This window comes from Pleurodeles waltl, chromosome 12, assembly GCF_031143425.1.
Source record: "Pleurodeles waltl isolate 20211129_DDA chromosome 12, aPleWal1.hap1.20221129, whole genome shotgun sequence".
In the NCBI taxonomy this organism is placed as follows: Eukaryota; Metazoa; Chordata; class Amphibia; order Caudata; family Salamandridae; genus Pleurodeles; species Pleurodeles waltl.
Genome location: NC_090451.1, coordinates 35,919,881 through 35,940,735, shown reverse-complemented (window position 1 = coordinate 35,940,735; position 20,855 = coordinate 35,919,881). Strand labels below are relative to the sequence as shown.

The 20,855-nt window shown below is 48.8% G+C and overlaps 1 protein-coding gene across 1 annotated transcript in view; it reads left to right on the top strand.

The window, feature by feature from the left end:
• Positions 1-249: 249 nt before the first annotated feature.
• The window catches only part of CCDC194 (coiled-coil domain containing 194), a 40,663-nt gene continuing 20,057 nt past the window's right edge, over positions 250-20,855 (top strand). Inside the window, exons 1-3 of the mRNA XM_069216358.1 lie at positions 250-668; positions 6,019-6,115; positions 8,751-8,904. Coding sequence (XP_069072459.1) covers positions 351-668; positions 6,019-6,115; positions 8,751-8,904 — 569 coding nt within the window. The 5' untranslated portion in view covers positions 250-350. The remainder of the gene's footprint in view (positions 669-6,018; positions 6,116-8,750; positions 8,905-20,855) is intronic.

The following is a 20,855-nucleotide window of genomic DNA, read 5'->3' as shown; positions in this document are numbered from 1 at the left end:
CCAGAAGCTCTTCGACACGAGTTCAGCAGCTTCCTCCTCCCCGCTACTGCTCGCCTCGTGATTTTGGACAAGGAGTCCTGTTCTTGGCAGCTCCTACGCCTCTTCAGGAAGCCAGATAGAGAAGTGGACGGGTTTGCATCCGAGAGAGGGGCGGACATAGCAATTATGCTACAATTGGAAGCCTAGCCCTCAGAGTCGACCAGCCTTATATCTCTGGCGGCTTCCGCGGTGGATCTCACTTTTATTTAGTGTCCTCTGTGAAGAACAGGTTATTCGGTGGTGGTGGTGGTGGCGGTGGTGGTGGTGGTGGTGGCAGCGGACGGTCAGCCAGGGCTCAGCCACCCTCAACGATGAGCCCCTCCAGCATTAAGAGCGCTCTGAGGCCACTGGGCCTGTCCGTCGTCCTTCTGCTCCTGGCCGCAGCTGTGGTGGTCTCGGTGGCCGTGGTGGTGTGGAACTCAGACGCAGCACGGCAATGGCGCCGGTGCCAGGCCCGTGCCAAGAATGAGACGGGCAGGCTGGTGGAGCTGGAAGAGGAAGCACGGGGCCTACGGAAGAGGCTGGAGGAAAGTGCAGGGAGGGAGACCCACCTTCTATCTCAGCTCGACCAGGCCAGCCAGGGTCTGAGGCAACTCAACGGCACGCTGGCCGCCTGCCAAAACCAGGTGGTAAGGCTTTCTACCCCTCCTTTTCTGTTGTATTACCAAAAAACATCAATGAAATACCAAGGAACAAATATATTTGGTGCACCGCTTCGTTCAAACTTCTGCACTCCCTATGCCTGTTCAGTGCACCCAACTGAGGACCAGCCAAAGGCAAACCGTGTCTCTGATTGTTGAACATTGTTGAGAGATATCAGTCTTGGCAGACAAAGAGATGCTTAAATTGACACTGGCGTTAAAAATGAATGTTGGGTTTTTTGCTAAAGGAGTGATTATTGGCTAAAGGAGGAATACAATAAGGGGCAATATTTAGAAAGTATGCCTTGGGCCTTCGTTTATCAGTGCTGGTGGCAGTCTCTCCCTCCTTATCTCTCCTCCCTTCCCCATCCATGCCCTCCATCACCCTCATCTCCCTCTAACCTGCCCCTCGCTGCACCTACAAACAATCAATTTGTCAAACAAATAGAGATTTGGAAATAAAAACTAAATGCAGCGGATAAACATGTCTGCTTAGAGAATGTGAAACCTCTATGGCCCTGAGCCTAGGTTCACAGTCACCTTAGTGCGCTTAGTTTAAATCATTCATTCACCCAACCATCGTTCTGCGAGGGATTCTGGGTCTATTTTCGGGGTGCACTCCAGGGGATCTGATCTGCTGCCCTGCTCCATGTGTCTCATTACAGCCCCCCCACCTCCCCATCAGACCCCACGATCTTTCACCCACTGCTCACTGAGGCAGCCAGTGTCACCTGACATACACACCTGTACACTGCTGTCTTCAAAAGCCAGAGTGTGGGCTGTTCTGGGGTTTCATCCTTCAAGGTGGGACGGGGGAACAGCAGGGGAGGGGGTTCTGGCACGCAGAAAAGATGATAATGCTGGAGGCGTGCGACAGACACGTGCATGACTTTTCTGCCCATGGAAGTGAAGTGATGGCATTTTGCACCGGACCCGAGTTGTGACTGACTCTACGCCAGCCCTACTGCCCTTCCTGACACTAGAGTGACAGCCTCAGTCCATCACAAGCGCCTTTTCCAGTTCTGGGATTATCACCTACAAAGCGTTGCAATCAGGCATCTTAATCTAACCGGACCTTGATCAAATGCATCAAACCATGACTACAACACCCAGAATGCATTAGGTGGTCACGTGAAGCCCGGGACTGGAAAAAATGTTTGCGGTGGAAGGGAGTGAGGCGCATGAACAATACGAGACGCCAACTTGTCAAATTCTCTAAATGCCTTTATAGCAGTTCATTTCCATATGGGGGGTACATTAGGATCACTGTAACACCGTGTAGTGGGGGACACATAGCTCCTGTTCTGGGATTTCTTTTTACAAATCTGCTTCAAGAACTTCTTCACTTGAACTGCACCAAGACGACACTGCATTTCCCAAAATGCACTGATGTGTTAATTTCAAACCCAGGCTTGGCGACAAAGTTCCCTAAAGCTCACGCAGCCATCTGGGAACCTTAGCTCAACCCTATTCTCTAGAGCTACAACAAAAATGTTGAAAATATCTCTGGTCAGCACTGTCTTTTCTAATTATAGGCACTGAAAACACCATCACTCCCCAGACAAGCCCAGCTGTTTCCTCCTCACAGGTCAGCGCTCTGGTTCAGTGCCTCAGGCCGGAAACTATATTTTTAGCCAGAGAAGAAACCTGTTTAATTTGAGCCCTGCAGGTAATAACCGAGGGTGGACATTCTGGTTGCTACACCAGTCATTACTGCTGGATTTCATTTCCAGGGACAGAATATATATTCAAAGACTGGGCTCTCTACGGTGGGGGCTGTACCTGCGCCCCTGTGTGTACCTGTCAGTGAGGGATACAGGTTTGATACATCAGTAGGTTGAGTGGTTGCTGTACGGATTTATGTTTAACTTTTGGGTCAGGGTTCGAATTCCAGAGGACTTTGTTTGAGCTAATGAGTACTAGTGAGTTGACTAATATACGAGATAAACTACCCTGTGCTATTCATTAGAAGGCTATTGCAGTCACTGAGGACTTCCATGACCATATAGAATAGCCAAAACCCCGTCCCTTCATAAACCCATGGAAGTCTGAGGCGACTTACAATGTCTTTTTAATGCATTACAGGGGGTATTTTATTTCTTATAATACATAGTCACACCATCACCTTAGTGTCTTGCTGTGACGTACACTTGCAGACACGAAGAATAAAAGTAGAATCTGTACCACAAAATTAAACATACTAAAGGGAAGTTAGCAATTTTGGCCAAAAGACTTTAGGGTCATTTTCTTGTGAGTCGGATCTAAAAAATGCTGTGTTGAATGATGGGAAGATTCTATCCCTCCCATACCGACCTATAGCTTGGAAAAAATAAAGATCTCATTAATATCTCATTTCTGCTGAACGCTTTTCATTTTAGAGAAGAAAAAAACATATCAGAAGAAGGAAAATGCGGTCCTGTTTTTGATGTTTAAATATGTCTGCAATGATGCTCCATGCCCTGTCTTCCCTTGGCTGTTGGCGCAGGCTTGTGGTGTCAGAACTTAACTGTAATAAGTTATTTCATTTGAGCGGCTCCATAATCTGGATGAGCCACAAGTTTCATGTAATAAGTAAATGAAAGACGGTTATTTATACAGAGATGGGAGGCTCCCGTGCATTACAAATCCCCTCGTTTGTGTGACCACCAGTGCTTAATTTGTGCTAGTTGTTCCCGGTGCTGACCACCGGCACTTATTTTTGACGGCCGGAGCTTCTTCTTCTGCCTCAAGCATTTGCTGCGAGCAAAAGACACATATGGGACAGATGGATGAAGGGATAAAGGGATAAACGAAAAAGCGGCACAAAGGGAGACAGCAGCAAGAGTGAGCTGAAGGGGCAGGGAGTGGCTTTATATGGATTGAAGAGGCCTGAGATGGTTTCAGGATTACGCTGCCTCAGTATTCCGTGCTCGCACATTTAATTTCAGCAGCCGTGTGTTTCAGAGGAGAGCTCTGAGCACCGGCACGTTTGTATTTACAAATTAAGCACTAGTGCCAACAGTACATTCAGTGCGTTGTATTGAGTAAACAGACCAAAATTATATTAGTACCTTCAGTCGACTCGAGATTGGCTAAGATCCTGGCATTAATTACTGTTATCTGCAAACACTCATAAGCGTAGCAAACGCCTGTGGTCAGTGGTCTTGTTTAGTGGTCTACAGGGGTCCTCTTTACCGGTCCATAGGGGGCCTCGTTTACTGGTCTATAGGGATGTGATTGGTGGGGCATGCGATTAGATAGTGCCCTCATAACCGTGCAGCGGGCAATTAACAGCAGTTAACGTCCTCTACGCAGGGAAATGAGCCCTGATGGCAGAGACCTTTGTTAGCGAATGGCCACCTGATATCGCGTGCAATGAGCTAACTGGCACCTTCGGCGCGCCCACCAACCCAGGTGGCTCTTGGCCTTCAGATCTGCGTCCGCTCTGCCCTGCCAGGCTTGCCACACGGGGTGGGATGCGCTGCTCCAGTCCAGTTTGAATTCTGGGACTCCTATTTCCTAAATCCACTGTAAAAGAGGACTACAAGTCCCAGAATTCAAAGAACAAACCTGGGCTGGAGCAGCCCATCACGCACGGACCCGGAAACTTGGCAGCTGTGGCCCCTGGCCCCCAGGTGCCTGCCCTGTGCCAGCGCATCCGTGTGTCACCACCAAGCTGCCCAAAATACCTTAAACGGCTCCTGTGCCTCGACTTCAGCGCCTTGCACAGGCCACGCTCTTCCCTTAAGGAGCCACGAACCACGGCTCAGCTCTGTTCCCAGTAATTATTGGTTTGCGGACACGGTTTCCGGTCGCGAGCTGAGAAAGCCTGAGATTGTGACCGGAAGGACCGCGCCTCCTTACCCATCCTTGGTACTCAGAGGTGGATGACAGAGGGCATGGGGCAGAGTCAGTCACATGTGCTTCTGAGAGGGCCTTGGACAAGCAGGGCGCACGAGTGGGACTGAGGGGGACACGGGAAAGGGAGCAGAATGAAATTGGCAGGGGCACTAAGTGACAGAAAGTACATTATTTTCTGAAATATCCAACATTTGTAGGTCTTTCTAAACAGAGGGCGTGTGTGTGCGAGTTTTTGTCTGTGTGTGTTAAGATTCCTGGTGAAATCCGACAGGCACCTCACATACCCGACTGGAAGCACCTCCACCCAAATGTTTAACACAACATACATTTGTTAGTGGGGTGTAACACCCCCAAACCCCTCATGAAGCTACGCCCCTGGGCTGGGGGTCTGAAATGGACGGGGACAGAAAACAAACCCGAGCACCAAATAAACAATGCCCCCATTGGCGAATTAGATGGCTAAAAGAGTGGCCCTCAGTTAGAAATCAGGTCAGTGTTAGACGTGTAAAGACATGCTGTACATGCAAAGTATGGGTGACTGCAGGGATGTGACCTTGCAGCAGGCAATGTCTGGTACTAGCAGATAAATCAACAGTAACAAGCATTGGCAAAGCCAACAGGTCGCCTCTTTAGGGCCACCTACTGAATTTGCCTATAGAACCTATTGAATCTTGACAGTGGTTCCAGCCATGAAGCTGTGCAGTATAAATTAAATTAAAAAAAAGTCTACTATGTGCCCCCATCATTTTGTCGGTGCACGCAAGAAGCTTGCACATGCCTACAAAAACACATGAACCCTTTTTTTCCTCATATTGTTTGCCAATCCGAGTTGGATCAGTAAACAGAAAATAACATTGTAGGCAAGCAACAAGAAGGGGAATTAAGTAACATGAAGGGCGAGCGGGTACCAGCCAAAGAACTACAGAGAGGGGGCAGGGGCGAAGCAACGTCGGGGGATATAGCAGGGAGAAGGACGGAGCAACATGGTGAGCGGGAACAAAGCAACACTGAGCGAAAGTACACAAGGTAGACTGCTGGAAAAGACATGCACTGTAGGCGAGTGCTTAGACAAGAAGAGAAAATTAGTTCCTCATTAAAGAAACAGTAGAAGGAGACAAGTACTTGGTCCATGCTCCGAGGGAGGGACAAATACATGAGGCAGAAGGAAGGTCCACACCTCCCAACAAATGTCAAGCAAGCAAATGAAAGAGACAAATGAGCCAACCAATGGGGAGGGGAGCAGCTCTAAGCCCCTTTCACATAAACAAAATGTCTTGCAAGAAACAGTGCATGCGCTCTCCGGCGAGACCTAAAACCGGACCAGCAGACCATAAAACCGGACCAGCACCCAAAAAAAGTCCCAGATGCTCACCTGTCCCTGCTTTCCCTTTCGTTCTTTAGGTCACGGGAGCTCTGAGAGCATCACTCGGGTCATGCGCCCACCTCACCTGGCACGGCCTCCAACCGTAATACCTGCATCTATTTTGTCTCTCAATAGGACATCCTAGGGAGGAACCTAACGGCCCTGGAAAACGCCACGACTGCTGCACTAACGGAATACACCGAAGCAGAAGCAAGAAATGATGCCTTACAAGGTGACTGAAACCAACATTCCATGAGTGAGTGCCGGGCCTTGTGGGAGAGAAGGGTCCCTTGAAGGAACAACCAGTGCCCTCAAGGAAGTTTAATGTACGGGTGGGTACTGATGTCACTCAAACCCATGACTGAAACTGAGTCTATCACAGCCAGTAAACAGTCCTGTACTGGTTCCTCTCGCTAATGCCTGCTTCGCCGGTCCCCTTTGGTGTGCGCTTCTTTCTGGTGCTTGCTGCTGGTAGGCCTTGTCTACAGACAGTTGTTTGTTAAAGACATTGGGCCAGATGTATCAAAGGGTTTTACCCATTTTGTGTCTATGGGAAAATGTGTTCCTACATATGGCCCATTGTGTGGACCAGACCTAAAACCTGCGGTGGGCTTAGAGCCCGCCCATTGCTTACTATTGGTTGGCTTAATTGTCACTCATTTGTATTCTTCTTTCTCCATGGCTTGCCTTCCTCCTCTTGTGTTTGTCCCTCCCCCGGTGCTTAGCTTTATTACCATCCTTTTGATTGGCTGACTTGTATCCTTCTACTTCTCACATTTAGGGAGCTACTTTATTCTTTCTCTTTAAGCGCTCCATGAGAGTGCATGTGTTTTCTTGCTTTCTCCTGTGTTGCTCACCCCAAAATACCAACACCTTCGTTTGTGCCTCATTTCTCCTTCCACCTGCTCTCTCCCTCATGTGCTGTTGTTTTCCACACCATATGCTCCATGCTGCTCCCACCTTCCCCCACTCTCTGCATTGCTTCTGCCTCCCTAGTTTTTAAATTCTTTAACTATTCCAAACCCCCGCCCCAAGGTTGTCCGTGGCTCCCATGTGCACTGACTGCTGCTTTCCTCATCTTCTCCTTCTTTGCTCCCCCCACCCTCTGCGTTCATAAAAAATAAATATTAATACATGTTTTGGAGGGCGCAGCAGCATTCTGTTGTTGTGCTGCTCCAGTTTTTAAAAAGTGCCTGTGAGTAGGTGAAAATCATAAATTTTTTTAACTGCTCCAATTAGTGTCCACCATCTTGGATTGGTAAATAAAAAGAAGAAAGCCAATGGCATCTGCATCGTTCAGTAGAAGTGCAAACCCCAGCAGCTCCATGACACGCATGCCGCACAGCAGTACCACAGATTTGTTTCCCTTTTTTAAACATTTTTGATGATGGTGCATATTTTCGCCTTAAAGCATTGGAAAAGGCAATAGGTTAAAAAGGTAAGACCTACTGGCTTTACCAATGCTAGTTTTTCTCTCTGAGCATCTGATGTCTGGTCTCCTTGAGCTCAGGGCCAGCTTCAGCACTGACAGCGCTATTGCAGCAATTTTTTTGATGGCGCCCTCCCACACGACCTCCTCCTCGGGTTCCGTCACTACCACCTGGCAAAAGTGCCCCTGATCTCTCCATGACCCCCTTCTCACACACACTTCATTTGTTTTAAAGCGCAGGTAAAGGCTGGATTTACTAATCTACTCAGCTATCCACATAAAATACAGATCTGCTCTGTGCAGCAGGCACAGTAACCCTCTGCGCTACTCTATGAGCTTGACTGGATCACTTAGCATTAGCAGGAGGGCGTGAGTGCCCCGGAATACGCACCATCATAGAAGAAGATTATAATTAGGATTACGTCATCGTAAACTTGTAATTTCGCCATTTGTTACCATTGTTAAACAAAATGCCCGAGATTACGTCATTACACCATGTCACATAACTGAGACTTTGTTCAGGTAAAAAACCTACAGGAGGAGTGGGAAAGAATCGACCACGAGCAGCTCTTGTTGGCATCACACGAGATTTTGTGCCATTTACTTAGCATTAACAATGTACTTCCACCTAAAATGTTACAGAGGACGCATTTTGTGCTGAAAATGAGTGCAAAAGCTAAAACCAGCAACTCACATAATAATTCGCAATTTTGCATAATATTTTGAGCATTTTACATGAATCCCACAAAGTAAACTGCACAAATTTCATCTAGGCCTGCTAATTTCTAAAGATTCTGCTTCAAGCATGGAGAGCATGGCTGTTTTTGTTGCAGTCCTCAGCATTCTTCTAGCCAGCATGTCACACACCGGGGGCACGTGGCCTTCACTTCAAGGATGCTGCAGGTGGTACCTCCTGGCAGGAGCTCCTGGAGCCAGAGTGAGTCAGTGGTGTAGGTAGGCTGTGGTGCAAGGGCTCTCATTCATCACTACTTGCGAACTCCCTGAAGACCACACCGAGACTCTCGTCACCGCTTGCATTGGCCCTTCGTGGCCACTCATCGGCTACTAGCCATGGGCTCGCGGTGTAGGAGGAATTTTCTGTTTGGTATTGAGATGGAGTGGGGTGGTTTTACTACCAGACTTTGCTTTCGCTGCCCTACTGCGGTTTACGTACTGTGTTGGTTGAACCGTGCCTGTGTAGTGGTTGTAGTAGAATATATTACGTGCAGTGCTTGCTTAGTGTCCATTGGGTTGGGCAGTGCTTCACAATGTGCTCCTTGCTATGAACACTACACATGCCACGGTCGCGGTGCAGATGTAGTCTTGAGAAGTGTTTCCGCTGACCCCTGCATTACATTTTAATACGGTGTAGTGTATTTTACCTCAACAACTTTACACAGCTCTAACTACAACCCTTTCTTTCTGCCCCCACCCACAGCTGACCTGGACAGGTGGAAGGCGCAGGCGGCTGAGCTGACTCTAGAGCTGGAGGAGGCCAGGTGGGACCACTACAACGTGACCCAGGGCCGGCAGGGCCTGGAGGTCCAACTGGGCGAGTGCCAGGGGCGAACTGGACAACTTCAGGATGTAATGTGAGAATGCAATCTTTGTTTACTACTAGTACTACTGCTGCTACTCCCACTCCTATCTCTACTACCACTCCTACTGCTATCCGTACTTCTACAACGTGCCCCAGGGCCGGCAGGGCCTGGAGGTCCAACTGGGCGAGTGCCGGGGCCGAAACTGACAACTTCAGGATGTAATGTGAGAATGCAATCTTTGTTTACTACTTCTACTGCTGCTGCTACTCCCACTCCTATCTCTACTGCCACTCCTACTACTATCTGTACTTCTACAACGTGACCCAGGGCCGGCAGGGCCTGGAGGTCCAACTGGGCGAGTGCCGGGGCCGAAACTGACAACTTCAGGATGTAATGTGAGAATGCAATCTTTGTTTACTACTACTACTACTGCTGCTACTCCCACTCCTGTCTCTACTACCACTCCTACTACTATCTGTACTTCTACAGTATGACCCGGGGCCGGCAGGGCTTCGAAGTCCAACTGGGCGAGTGCCGGGGCCGAACCGGACAACTTCAGGATGTAATGTGAGAATGCAATCTTTGTTTACTACTTCTACTGCTGCTGCTCCCACTCCTATCTCTACTACCACTCCTACTCCTATCCGTACTTCTACAACGTGACCCAGGGCCGGCAGGGCCTGGAGGTCCAACTGGGCGAGTGCCGGGGCCGAAATGGACAACTTCAGGATGTAATGTGAGAATGCAATCTTTGTTTACTACTTCTACTGCTGCTGCTACTCCCACTCCTATCTCTACTGCCACTCCTACTACTATCTGTACTTCTACAACGTGACCCAGGGCCGGCAGGTCCAACTGGGCGAGTGCCGGGGCCGAAACGGACAACTTCAGGATGTAATGTGAGAATACAATCTTTGTTTACTACTACTACTACTGCTGCTACTCCCACTCCTGTCTCTACTACCACTCCTACTATCTGTACTCCTACAACGTGACCCGGGGCCGGCAGGGCCTGGAGGTCCAACTGGGCGAGTGCCGGGGCTGAAACTGACAACTTCAGGATGTAATGTGAGAATGCAATCTTTGTTTACCACTACTGCTGCTGCTACTCCCACTCCTATCTCTACTACCACTCCTACTACTATCTGTACTTCTACAACGTGACCCAGCGCCGGCAGGGCTTGTAAGGCCAACTGGGCGAGTGCCGGGGCCTAAACGGACAACTTCAGGGTGTAATATGTGATTGCAATCTTTGTTTACTACTACTGCTGCTGCTACTCCCACTCCTATCTCCACTACCACTCCTACTACTATCTGTACTTCTACAACGTGACCCAGGGCCGGCAGAGCCTGGAGGTCCAACTGGGCGAGTGCCGGGGCCGAAACGGACAACATCAGGATGTAATGTGAGATTGCAATCTTTGTTTACCACTACTGCTGCTGCTACTCCCACTCCTATCTCTACTACCACTCCTACTACTATCTGTACTTCTACAACGTGACCCAGCGCCGGCAGGGCTTGTAAGGCCAACTGGGTGAGTGCCGGGGCGAACCGGACAACTTCAGGATGTAATGTGAGATCGCAATCTTTGTTTACCACTACTGCTGCTGCTCCCACTCCTATTTCTACTACCACTCCTACTACTATCTGTACTTCTACAACGTGACCCAGGGCCGGCAGGGCCTGGAGGTCCAACTGGGCGAGTGCCGGGGCTGAAACGGACAACTTCAGGATGTAATGTGAGAATGCAATCTTTGTTTACTACTTCTACTGCTGCTACTCCCACTCCTATCTCTACTGCCACTCCTACTACTAGCTGTACTTCTACAACGTGACCCAGGGCCGGCAGGGCCTGGAGGTCCAACTGGGCGAGTGCCGGGGCTTAAACAGACAACTTCAGGATGTAATGTGAGAATGCAATCTTTGTTTACTACTTCTACTGCTGCTGCCACTACTACTGGTATTACTACCGCTATCACTACCACTGCTGCTACTGTCACTGCTACTCCTGCTGTCCTAGCACTGTTACTGTGCCCACTGCTGCCCTTTCTCCTTGTACCAGCTGCTACTAATAGCAGTACAGTTCTACCAGTTCTTATTAGTACCATTAATACTTCTTGTTAGTAATAATGTCAACACTTATTATTACTACTGCATCAAAGTATTAGTTCTACTACCAACACTAAGTTCTGAAGGACTAGTACCACTACTAACTAAACTAGTAGCACACACTACTATAGTGTGTGTTTCTAGCAATAAAGTTACTACGATTCCTACTGCAAATAATAGTGTTATTGGTAATCACAGTAATACCATTACCCTACTCGTGGGGTACATGCAGGTGAGGTGGTCTGTTGATCACAGACCTTCCTGGGGGGCTGCTTCTTAAGGGGGGTCCTGATCTGTATAAGCCCGGCCCTGAGTGGAACCTCAGCCCTCTCCTCCCTCCTCCTCGTGCCCTGGAGGGAGCCTCTGTTTACATTTCTCAAACTCCAGCCGGTGGATTGTGTAGAAACAGCGGCACCCAGTGGCTTTCTTTGGAACTGAAACAGCTCTGCACAGGAAGGTTGTTCTATCTAAACCATGGGTCTCCAACATGTTATTAGTAAGAAAGAGCTGGTTATGTTTAATGAGACTAATAACGAGCTACTGATAGTATTGTAGGTCTGTGGATTAGTCACCATGTCAGACAAAAGTACATTAGTGGTCACCTTATGCAAGATTGCCATCAGTGATCACCTCACTACATCAGGCAGGGCTGCCAGCAGTTACATAAAAAAGAACATGTCAATTTGGAATGCGTTTACATGGGGAACATCTAACAATCATAGCAACAATGTCCCTGGCACCAAGCTAAAAATAATAAATGATTTATCACTGAAATATCAGCTTTAAATATATATTTTTCCGATCCAACCATTTTTCTTTTCCAAACATCAGCTTAGGAGTGCCAAAGATACAAAGATTTTGGTCTTGAAGACACACCTTTCAGTTTTGATAGATATATCAATTCAGACAAGCAAAAGCCTTTAACTTAGTAGACTGCACTGCACACAGGAGAGCTACTTACAGGTAGCTGGAGAGCAAGCAGTAGCTCACGGTACTGGCTGGAGAAGCTTGAGCTAAACTGTAATTTCCACACCAGGCCGTTGCCTCTGAAAAGCTGATTGTAGTCTACAGGCACCAAACTAATGGTAAGTGACTGATTTGTGCCGGTGGTTGGACACCGGAAAAGGAAGATAAAAACAGTGACAGAGGCAGAAGGCAGGGATGAAACACAAACTGGCAGAGTTACTTAAAAAATACTGGAAATGTAAGGGGGGGGGAGAAGGAGGCATGAGGTGGCATTAAGACCAGAAAGCTTCGGTATTCATGAGATAAAGAGACAGGAAGCGTAGGGGTGGAAGAAAGAGGCATGAGGTGGAATCAAGACCAGGCAGCCTCGGTATTCAGCGGTGCAGCTGTCAAGGGCTCCTAAGATAAACATTAGGCTCATGTACTCATGAGGATCTTTCACCTACCTGACAGAAAAAGGTTAGAACACCTTACCTCTTCACTTGAGACAGTCCCCATCCCTGCCTCAGTTCAGGAAGGACCTCAACACCTGGTTCTTCAACTGATCTCTGAGGACACACCCCTCAGCGCCTTGAGACCCTATGGGTGAGTAGTGCACTCTAAAAATATCTGATTGATTGCACCCGCAGTCCTCAGCCTTGTGGAACCCAGCCGACAGTTCATCGACTTCCAGAGGAGCCCTAACTTACCTGTCCCTCCGTTGGTCTTCTTCAGCCAACCCTCTAGACCACTGGTCTCCAAAACATTTTAATGCCGCGCCCCCCCCAGTTGAAAAATAAAAATCATTGGGGCCCTCCATCAAAATATTTCAAAATTATTTTATAAAGATGGCAATGTTTAAATATGTGCAGACCTATTTAAACATTGCATTTAAGTACTGTTACCTTTTTTTAAATAGCAATAACATGCTTCTTCTGAAAAGAAAGGCCTGTTATCTGTATAATGCTTCTTTTGGCGAGAGTCTGGCGCCCCCCTTGGATCAGTTGAAGCCCCTCCTAGGGGGGCCTGCCCCCAGTTTGAAGACCTCTGCCCTAGACCAAGCCTGCAGCCTCTTTGTGAACCCAGAGTTCCTCACAGGAAAGCATTGGGTGCTCAACGCTGTGTCTGCACCCGGCCGCCCCTGAGCCGCTGAGAGTGTGGTGCATACCTGTGGGCCCCTGGTGCTGAACTAAACCCCCCAGGGCCCGAGCCCCGAGACTACGGGTACTTACCTGCAAACCATTCTCTTGAGTGCCCCCAGTCTCCATAGGATTAGATTGGGCGCCCAACACCATCTTTGATCTCTGCACCCGGCCGCCCCTGAGCCGCTCAGGGTTTGGTGCGCACCTGTGGCCCCCTGGTGCTGATCTAAACCCCCCAGGACCCGAGCCCCGAGACTACAGGTACTTACCTGCAAACCATTCTCTTGAGTGCCCCCAGTCTCCATAGGATTAGATTGGGCGCCCAACACCATCTTTGACCTCTGCACCCGGCCGGCCAATGTTGCTGGTGGTGCACCCTTGATGTCTTCCTCAGCGTTCACCTACGGACACCTTAAGCCCAGAAGATTGGGACCGTAAGTCCAGTACTTACTGGTAACGTGTTGACTTTTGATAATGAAAGGTATTACTTATACGAAAACTGTTTTATCTATGAATTACAAAGAGTGCATTTGATACCTGAAAGTGATACCTTCTTAAAACTTTACTTACCTGCAACAAAGATCCTTTTGGTTTTAGAAATAAAATAACAAAGTATATTTTTTGATACTTAAAAAATTGGACTGGAGTTAGTAATTGAATGTGTGCCATATTTCTTGACTGTGTGTGTACAACAAATGCTTAGCACTATGCTCTGATAAGCCGAACTGCTCGACCACACTACCACAAGCGAGAGCATTAGTATTAACTACTTTAGCCTCTGTAAAGCCTCTGGGGAGTCCCTGGACTATGTGCACACAATACCTAACTTCGGTATAGTGTATACAGAGCCAGCTTCCTAAAAGATAGAATAGGTGAGCTGAGCATCATTTACCAAGAGGAGGAAGGAGGAAAGAGGAACCGGTCTGCTGCAGGCTCAACTACTGCGCCGGTGAGTCAATAGAGATATTAAGAGACCAGCCCTTGAGGTGGAGGTAGTCAGCTTAAAAGCAGGGAGGAGGCCAGGTGCTGCAGGGTATGAACAGGGCAGGGGCGGCTCCTCTATTAAGGTGGGGGAGCGTCGCCCCCGCCAGCAGTGGCAGCTGCAAAACCTTTAAAAGAAAAGGATAATAAACTTTGTTTATTATCCTTTTCTTTTAATGGGGCGGGGCCACGGGGGTGACGAGCAGTGAGGGGGAGTGCTCAGCAGTCCCCCTCACTGCGCATGTATGTTTGGCCAGGGTCGCGGGTCGGCCAAACACACATGCGCAGTAGGCTCTTTCAAGCCCGGCAACTAGAGAGCCTGCATAGGCTCCCAGTCTGCCTGGGAGCGCCCTGATTGGGTGCTCCCAGCCAATCATGACGCTGCTTTGAGCAGCGTCATGATTGGCCACAGCAGCGACAAGGGACAGAGGAGTGGTGCATGGTGCGCAGTAGAGGAGGTAAGTGATTTTCGTTTTCTTTAATTTTTATTTACAACTCCCCACCCCCCGCGTGTGGGCACCCCTGCGCCTTTCCTGTGTCGTGAGCTGCAACTGGAACAGAGACCAATAAGTTGAAAACAGTGCTAAACACATGGAAGAACAAACAGCGTGAAGCAGAGGTAAAAATATTTTAACCTTAAATTATTGTAGAGGCACAATCCCTAAGTTCACTCACATGGCACGAGGAGTGCACAAGTCAAAAGTAAACCTCAGGCTTCTATGAGATTAGTTCATCACATGGACAGACATTTTCTAATTGCAATACGATAGCCCATCTATTTCATTCTTACCCACCAATACCTGTCAACTTCAGCCAGACCACCTTAATGCCAACAACGCTTTACTATGCAGCTCATACATTTTTTTAGAAAAATGAGGCTGCAAATCCCATACCAAATGTTGCTGGCTAAAAAGACCCAAGTGAATGAAGTCAGCCCCACATTTTCGGGCCAGTTGTCAGTCCTGGTCACCTCCTCACTGAGCCGTGGACATGAATCCATTGAGTCAGGGCTAATTGCTTTCTGTTGCTGGAAATATATGAATCTTACCTCCAAGGAGAGAGACCCCCAAAGAACAACAAACAGTGAGCACTGTAAAATGCCCTGCCAGTGTTCTTTCTTATATGGTGGTAAGATCTAAGGGGGGTGAGGGAACAGTTTTTCTAAGTCTTTGAACCAACACCAAAAAGAAGAAATCTGTTATTTGTGTAAATTCTCTGAAAAGGAAACTTAATATGCAATTATTATTAGCAATTCATAACAGAAACTTGTGGCCAGATGTACATAAATTGCAGCTAAATGATCTGGTGACCCGACCTATGTATTAATAGGTCTGTCCCACAATCAGGACTTGGAGATCCAACCTACAGCATTACTCTTCATTCATTAGGTGACAAGTTGTGATTTACTCCAACGAATGGCCATTGGAGGAAGGGGCTGCTGTCAGCAGACAACCAGGTGTGCGATCGTGCTTTCAATATTTTTGCGTCTTAAATGCAGCCCTTTTGTCTTAAAAGAAATAGTGCTGCATTTAAAATGTTGTTGTTTAAGGTTCCACTGGACCACCACCCACTTCAAACTTTTGTTTTTCATGGAAAGTGTCCTAAGATGTCCCCTTTGCCTTTGTGAATAGGTTACCACCACCTTCGAGGAGTTGGCAACCGAAGAATGGTTTGCGACCAAAATGATGGTCACAAACAATTGTTAGATAGCGTTCTGAAATGCAATTTAGAAAGGCTGCTGTTAGACGCCCCTTCCAAACTGCGATTCGGCATGCATTTCTAAACATGTTGTGTGGATTGGCAAGGGAGAGCTTGGTAATCTATTGTTTCTGTGATGCTTAACAAAGACAGGGTCCTTGTGTTCACTAACCAAAGCAAAGACCCTCTGTGAGCCTTTCACACACTATCCCAAAATGCGTACACCTACTCTCACTGCCTGGCCTGATTTTAAGCAGTCATAGCAATCTTAACAAAAGTAAACATTTTGTAAACAATTCAGCAAGAAAGCTTATTTTCCCATCCACTAAATCACTCTTATGTTGTTGTCATTACCCGGCCCACGCCCCCCAAACACGTATTCCTGGCTGCAGGCCTGGTTTTGGTATAGTGGAGCATTTCCCATCTCACAGCCTCCTGGCACTGTTTATGATTTAGGGTGTATTTATACAGTATTGCCTCCTCGTTGCTGGCTGCCACACCAGAGGTGGTTTTCAGAAGTGGCGGGCCATGTGGCCTTCCACCTCACCCATGTTAGTGGGATTAGGATGTCTATTGTTCTTCCCCATCAAGAAACTTGAAAGTCTCTTCAGTAATTTGTCTTCGATCGGATGAAAGGCTGAGTTGTTCCCATCGGAATACTATCATGTGCCCAGCAAGTTACACAAAGAGTTCTGTCCCACGTGCATAGACCTCTGCACTATTGTTGGAAATGGCCCTCTTTGCTGGGTTATCCCCAAACTTTTTGCCCTCTTCCTCCTATTTTTTTAGGTCTGTTTTTGCTGGTTTATTGTCTCTGCACACTTTACCACTGCTAATCAGTGCTAAAGTGCAAGTGTTCCCTATAGAAATCGTCATGTTGATTGGTTTATCCATGATTGGCATATTTGATTTACTAGTAAAGTGCACTAGAGGTGCCCAGGGCATGTAAATCAAATGCTACTAGTGGGCCTGCAGCACTGGTTGTGCCTCCCACATTAGTAGTCCTGTAAACATGACTCAGACCTGCCATTGCAGTGTCTGTGTGTGCAGTTTTAAACTGCCAATTCGACTTGGCAAGTGTACCCACTTGCCAGGCCAAAACCTTCCATTTTACTACATGTAAGGCACCCCTAGGTTTGGCCCTAAGCAGCCGTATGGGCAGGGTGCAGTGTATGTTTAAGGTAGGACACATACTAGCGTGTTTTATATGTCCTAACAGTGAAATACTGGCAAATTCGGTTTTCACTGTGGAAGGCCTATCTCTCATAGGTTAACATGGAGGCTGCCTTTACATATTCTTAAAGCGCAGATTCCCTTTGAGAGTAGATACAATTGTGGAGTTTAGGGTCTCTGAACTCACAATTTAAAAATGCATCTTTTAGTGAAGTTGGTTTTTAAATTGTCTGTTTGAAAATACCACTTTTAGAAAGTAGGCATTTTCTTGCTTATACCATTCTGTGACTCTGCCTGTTTGTGGATTCTCTGTCTGGGTCAGTTTGATAGTTGGGCTGTTCACACCTCTCCTCTAGACAGTGACACAAAGGATGCAGGGGTGTAGCCTGCATATCCTGATGAGCCATCTGAGCTAGAGAGGAGTGAGGAGTGGTCACTCACACCTGAAAGGACTGTGCCTGCCCTCACACAATGCCGTCTCCAACCCCCTGGTGAGTGTCTGGGGCCTGGCCTGGACAAGGAAGGATCTTGCAAACACTTGAGACTTTGCTTTGAAGTTTGCCAACTTCAAAGGCAGAACTGGGTATAAGAAGACCCAAAACCCCAGACTTTTAAAATCTTTCTGGAATCAAGAGGAACCTCTGCAAGGAGAAGAGCTGGAGGAGGAGTACTGTCCCTTTGCTGTGTTGCTTTGCTGGACTGGCCTGCAGTGGCTGCTTCTGCCTGAAAAGAGTGCAAAGGGTGAACTTTGCTGTGTGTCCTGCTTGAGAAAGTTCTCCAAGGGCTTGGAGTAGAGCTTGCCTCCTGTTAGAAGTCTCAGGGACACCAAAGACTTCAGTTTCTTTGACCTGCAGCACTGGGAACTGTGTGTTTTGTGATGTTCAAGAGGAGAAACCACTGCAACGCCGACAACAACGCCGCTGGCCTGCACAGTGACCTGCCGACGCCACACGGAGTCGCATTTCCCTGCTTTGCATCGCGACCCTGGTCTCACCGACACCGTCATCGGACGACTTCACTGAGCCGCTGCTCGCACCGCGACCGGTGGGCCCTGCACTCCGGCATCGCCTGCTCACGCTGCAGCCTTGGCATCCCCGACAATGTCGCTCCTGCTGACACCGGCGCCGCTGCCTGCGCCGTGGCCTTTGGACACCGCTCGTGAGGTACACGAAGCACCGTCCCATCATACGCCGCAGCCCCGGTCCACCGACGCCAGCACCATCGACTCCTGTGTCGTCACCAGGCATCCTGCCTGCACTGTCGCCTGTGGACACCTGTCGTGAGGGTCACGAAGCACCGTCCCGTCCCCCACCGCTGGCTTGGGCCTACCGACGACTGCGCTTCAGCAACAATGCCGCTGCTGCCTGCACTGTGACCTGTGGACACCGCACATCGCACCGCCCCACTTCACACCGCAGCACTGGTCTCACCGACGCCACTGGACGCCGTCACCGAGCCGCTGCCTGCACCGTGACCTGTGGGCACCGCACGTCGCATTGTCCCACTTCGCACCACAGCCCCGACGCCATCCACGCCGGCGCACCTGACTTCATCAGTCTGGAGTTCGATCTGCAACGCATGTGACCTTAAGGGCCCAACGACTCCTGCACTGACTCTGGACCCGACACCGCAACATCAGTGGCGCCGCCCTCCAGAGCTCACTGTGAGGATCACAACGCCCTGCAAATCCAAGGTACTGTTTGCGGGTCTTCCCGACACCGTAGCTGGCCCACAGCGGCGCGGCCGGCCTGAACTGTTGGTTTTGTTGATCACGATGCCGTGAAAGCCCCAGGTGGAGCTATCGACTTCAAGGAACTGTAGTTTTGACTAAATCTTGCATAATTCATATTTCTCTTACTGTATGTTGGATTATTATCGTATTTGGTCTTGTTTTATATAAATATTGGCTATTTTTCTAAAACTGGTGTGGTGTCCTTTTGTAGTGTTTTCACTTATTACTGTGTGTTATGTGCAAATGCTTTACACATTGCTTCAGAGATAAGTCTGACTGCTCGTGCCAAGCTACCAAGGGGGTGAGCAGGGGTTATCTGAGCGTGTATCTCCCTTATCCTGACTAGCAAGACGATCCCTACTTGGACAGGGGCCAAACCGACTGCCAACTAGAGACCCCATTTCTAACATTGGTTGTCAGCGGTGAGGATAGGACTTGCATTTGCACTTGACCTACAGTGATTGGTGTACACTACTGCAATATGGCAGACCATTACTTGCCACATACATTTTTTTGATTTTTTTTTTCTCTTTGACCTATTTTGGATCTTGAGTTCAAGTGAACCCCAACGACATCATGCCTCAATCAAGAGCATCTTCAGTTGCATCCCAGGATTTGGTTTTTGAGGCGGATAGGTTGGAAACCTATTCGATGAAGGAACTGAAGGCAATTTGTAAAAACCTCAAAGTTCAGATCAGAGGCCTCACCAAGAAGGAGGAGCTACAGAAGGCGCTGAGGGCCTGGGTAGCAGCCAGAACTGCCAGTGGGCAGTCTGAGGATCCAAATGGAGAGTCTACTGACACAAATTCTAGGGAAGATGTACTGAGGGTGCAGGAGCTGCCGGGGGGGAGGTACCCGCTGTGCCAAGCAGCAGTGGTGGATCAAAAGGACTGACTCCAGAGGAGCATGAGGACAGGAGAGACGCCAGGAGGCACCAGATTGAGTTGGAGAGATTAAAAATGGAGGCTCAGAGGGAGAAGCGAGCCATGGAGGAAAGAAAGATGCTTTTGGACCATGAGCTTAAAGTAAAAGAGCTGGATGTGAGGAGCAGGTCCAGCCAGGATGGTGGCAGCAATTCCTCAGTGCAGTCAGACAGAATTGTGCACATTCCTAAAAACGTAGGGAGAGAGTACAAGAAGGGAGATGACATACAGAGGTGGTTTCAGGGATATGAGGCGTCCATCCACATGAATGGGGTCCCTGAGAAGAATTGGGGAGCAGGATTGTGGACCCACTTCACAGAGGAGGGGAGGGACACTTTGCTAGCTTTGGGTAAGGGGTACAACCTCACCTACGCTGGAGGCCCTTCTCACTCGGTATGGTCTCACTCCAGACAAGTACAGGGATCAGTTTAGGCAGAGTAAGAAAACTGAGTCCCAGACCTGGTTAGAGTGTGTAGATTCGTTTTGCAGAGCACTGGGTGGTTGGGTGAAGGGCAGTAATGTGACAGATTTTCAGGGGCTGTACAACTTAATTGCGTGGGAGCACTTGTCTAGTCTGTGTTTTGCAGAGCTGCACCAGCACTTGACTGATAGTAAGCTGACTGACCCCAGGAAGCCTGCTATGGAGGCGGACCGCTGGGTGAGTACCCGGGTTAACAAGAAGGTTTATGGGGGAGACTCAGCCAAAGGTGGGCAGGGTTCCCAGAAGAAGGAGATGAAAGTCAAGGGAGATGCAGACAGGTCCCAGGATAAGGAGGGAGAAAAAGAGTCCATGGCCCCTTCAGACAGAAAGGAGGGAGGTTCTGGTAGCCGGTGGCCCAGGGCACCCCATTTTCAACCCCGGTGCTTTGAGTGTTCCCAGTTAGGACACATGAAAGGGGACTCTGTCTGTCCTAAGACAACCCACATTGGTGGCCCCTCTACCGAGGTGGCTAATATGTCCTTAGGGGGAGGTAGCCCCCAGGGGCAGGTCATGGACCATGCCATGATATCCCTTAGTTGGGAGGTTGATTCGGAGGGTGAGTTGGTGATCCCTGAGGGTGGGAGTCGTCACTTCCACCAGGTAACAGTGAATGGGGTCCCAGTCACTGCTCTGAGGGACAGTGGGGCTAGCCATACAATGATGGTGGAAAGGCTTGTCTCCCCAGAACAGTACACCGGCCAGGTGTGTAGGGTGACACCAGCCCATGGGCAGGACGTCTTCCGTCCTATGGCCCTGGTATCCCTAGAGTGGGGTGGGGAGGTGACCCAGAGGCGGGTCATAGTCAGTCCCCAGATGC